Source organism: Nyctereutes procyonoides, unplaced genomic scaffold (genome assembly GCF_905146905.1).
Source record: "Nyctereutes procyonoides isolate TBG_1078 unplaced genomic scaffold, NYPRO_anot_genome, whole genome shotgun sequence".
In the NCBI taxonomy this organism is placed as follows: domain Eukaryota; kingdom Metazoa; phylum Chordata; class Mammalia; order Carnivora; family Canidae; genus Nyctereutes; species Nyctereutes procyonoides.
The window spans coordinates 12,652,833-12,656,159 of NW_026575151.1; the positions used below are offsets into that span (position 1 = coordinate 12,652,833).

At 36.2% G+C, this 3,327-nt stretch overlaps 1 protein-coding gene across 1 annotated transcript; it reads left to right on the forward strand.

Annotated features, from left to right (window-relative positions):
- Positions 1-1,261: 1,261 nt before the first annotated feature.
- Positions 1,262-2,929, forward strand: CXCL11 (C-X-C motif chemokine ligand 11). Its single transcript, XM_055313160.1, is given in 3 exon segments — positions 1,262-1,373; positions 2,145-2,271; positions 2,388-2,929. Coding segments are annotated over 3 exon segments (252 nt in total). The 5' UTR covers positions 1,262-1,312; the 3' UTR covers positions 2,452-2,929.
- Positions 2,930-3,327: the final 398 nt, after the last annotated feature.

A 3,327-nucleotide genomic window follows, 5' to 3' on the forward strand; every position in this document is an offset into this window, starting at 1 on the left:
AAGCTTTACAGATTACGAATTATTCAGTAAATAAATTTACCTTTAAAAGTCCTTTACATATGACATTTTAAGGTATCTGCATATAATCCATTTAAAACAAATAGCTCGGGATCCCTGGGTGGCTCAGCAGTTTGGCCCACTGCCTTGGGCCCGCGGCGTGATCCTGGAGTCCCAGGATCGAGTCCTGCATTGAGTCCCGCATCGGGCTCCCTGCGCGGAGCCTGCTTCTCCCTCTGCCTCCCTCTCTCTGTGTCTCTCATAAATAAATAAAATCTTTTAAAAAATAAATAAATAAAATAAAACAAATAGCTCTAGAAAGCTTAAGTGGAAAAGGTAAAGATTAAAGGAAAACAAAATAGAACGCAAAATGTAAAAACATCACAAGAAAAGAGGATCATTTAAAAAAAATCCACAAGTAATACAATTTTATACTCTAAAAGTGCTAAAATATATATAAAGTAAAAACTGTTAAACATGCAAAAAGAAGTAGATATAAATTCAGAAGTAGAGAGACTTGTTTAGATGTGCAATTATAGTCAGCATAAATATAAATTAGGTTAAATGAAAGTCACTTGAATTCAATTAGTGTAGGCCTTACATATGAGAGTTTGGTCTTAAAAACAAAAGGTGATAGAAACATTTAAGAATGTTCTTTTGTGGGATCCCTGGGTGGCGCAGCGGTTTGGCGCCTGCCTTTGGCCCGGGGCGCGATCCTGGAGACCCGGGATCGGAATCCCACGTCGGGCTCCCGGTGCATGGAGCCTGCTTCTCCCTCTGCCTGTGTCTCTGCTTCTCTCTCTCTCTCTCTCCCTCTCTCTCTCTGTGGCTATCATAAATAAATAAATAAACATTAAAAAAAAAAAGAATGTTCTTTTGTGTAGTGATCTGAAGAATGGAGGGTAAACAGACAGAATAGAAGACAATCTTCCTAAATGAAAGACTGAATGGCAATCAATTTATTGCCCATGGTCAATCCCATAATGAAATACATTTCTAGGAAATGCTACTTTGAGAAGGCTGATTCCCATTTGGGAGTGCCCTAGTCTGTTTTATATAGCTCTTCACTCTTTACAAAGTGCTTTCACATTCCCATTACTTACAACATTGTAAAAAACAGGAAAGGACAGAGACATGTAGAGAACAAAACAGAAACTCTTGGAAGCAAAAGAGCATGACTAAAGGAGGGGAATTCCTGTTGCCCTAAGAGGATTTTAGGTGTATAAAAGTACCACTTCCTCTCACATTCAGCATTTCTACTCCCACCAAAAAGAGTATTGACAGGAAGCAGCAACAACAGCAGTGAAAGACAAACATGAGTGTGAAGGGCATGGTTACAGCCTTGGCTGGGATATTCTGTGCTACAACTGCTCAAGGTATATGGCACTTTTTACTTCTTATCCTATAAATCTAATTTCTAATATTTCAAATGTCTTCATCTTTTCTAAAAGATTTAGTAAATATTTAACCTCATATATAAGTTACTACTGCTTTGACAGAAAATGCTTGAACTGTTTAAGGCATTAGAGATAATTACTGAAACTAGAAATGATAAACTTCATGGAGTTTGATTTGGCTACAATATCTGGCAAGAACCTTTAGCAATAATTTTAAATATATGTTAAGAAGATTTTATGTAAGATAATGTTAGCTAGCTAGAAAAATTCTTTTTTTTTAAGATTTATTTATTTATTCATGAGAGACAGAGAGAGAGAGAGAGAAAGAGAGAGAGAGAGGCAGAGACATAGGCAGAGGGAAAAGCAGGCTCCATGCAGGGAGCCTGATGCAGGACTCCATCCCAGGACTCCAGGACCATACCCCTGGGCTGAAGGCTGGCGCTAAACCACTGAGCCACCCAGGGATCCCCTAGAAAAATTCTTGAGTACAAAAACAATAGGCGAATAATCTTTATCTCCAATAAACTTTCATGCTCCCTTTTATTCTTTAAAGATCTGTTTACAAATTTAAAGAGAAAATCAGTATCTTTCTTATATTCCTTTCCCAGTAACAGCAATGTCAAGTGCTATTTGACAAACTGCGCTCTTCATCCTTAATGAAAACCCTGCTCATAATCTTCACCAGGATCATAAGCTATAATCATCTGCGGCAATCGGATGTATTAGTAACTATGCTGTGATCTATTCTAGGTTTCCCCATGTTCAAAGGAGGATGCTGTCTTTGCATAGGCCCTGGAGTAAAAGCAGTATAAGTGGCAGATATTGAGAAAGCTACCATAATGTACCCAAGTAACAACTGTGACAAAATAGAAGTGATGTAAGTAATGAACTTGCTAAAGAGGACAGTAGTGGAAACTTTGTTTTGTGTGTGTTTCTGTTTTGCCTATGTTTTCCCATCCAAAATAAAGACTGTTTTAGATCTTCCCTTAACAGTATCACCCTGAGAGCACATAAAGGACAAAGATGTCTAAATCCCAAATTGAAGCAAGCATTATAATCAAGGTAGGGTGCCAGAAGATTTTATCCAAGACATATCTTTTGAGAAAACAGACTTGCAGAAAAGATTCTGCTAGGATTTTGTATGAGGTATTTTGATAAGAGGTCTCTGGTTTAACCAGCTTTCCTTTTTCTGCCTTATGTTTTTACATGTCAACTCAATCACTGGAAAACAAGAACAGCATGTTTATAAAACTCATTTTCTCATTTCAGAAAATTGAAAGAATGAATTTTTTTAAATCTCAAAATGTATGAAGTCCTAGGAAAGAGAATCTGAAAACCTAGAACAAGTTTACTGTGTGACAACTGAAGTGATTAAGAATTCCACAATTGGAAACGGATTTTCTCCTGCCAGTTGCAATGTATATTCATGCATTTCTACATCAGTAAACCTCAGAAATCTGATGGTTAGAACTATTCTTTTGTGATTATGAAAACATTTCTGTATCTAGAAGTTATGTTGTTTGTACTTGATCAATCTGCCATATTACAATCTTCACTTACAAAAGAGACATTATTTCTGGAGTCAAGACCTTATATCAAATGCATCCATGTGTGTAAGAGACATTCCCCAAATAATTTTTAAATGCAAATCTACATTTTGAATCAAAGCACACACACACATACACACATATATATATATATTCCTTCTATATATGTACATATATAAAAAGAAATAGTTTCTTATACATACTTGTTTTATAAAAAGGCTGTAATTCACGAAATGTACTATGAAAAAATTATAAGCTAAGAAAACTGGTAAGAGTACAATATTTCCTAAATGAATTCACAGTTCTGGTCTTTTTTTTTTTTTTAAGATTTTATTTATTCATGAAAGACATGGGGGGTGAGGGGGCAGGGAGGCAGAGACACAGGC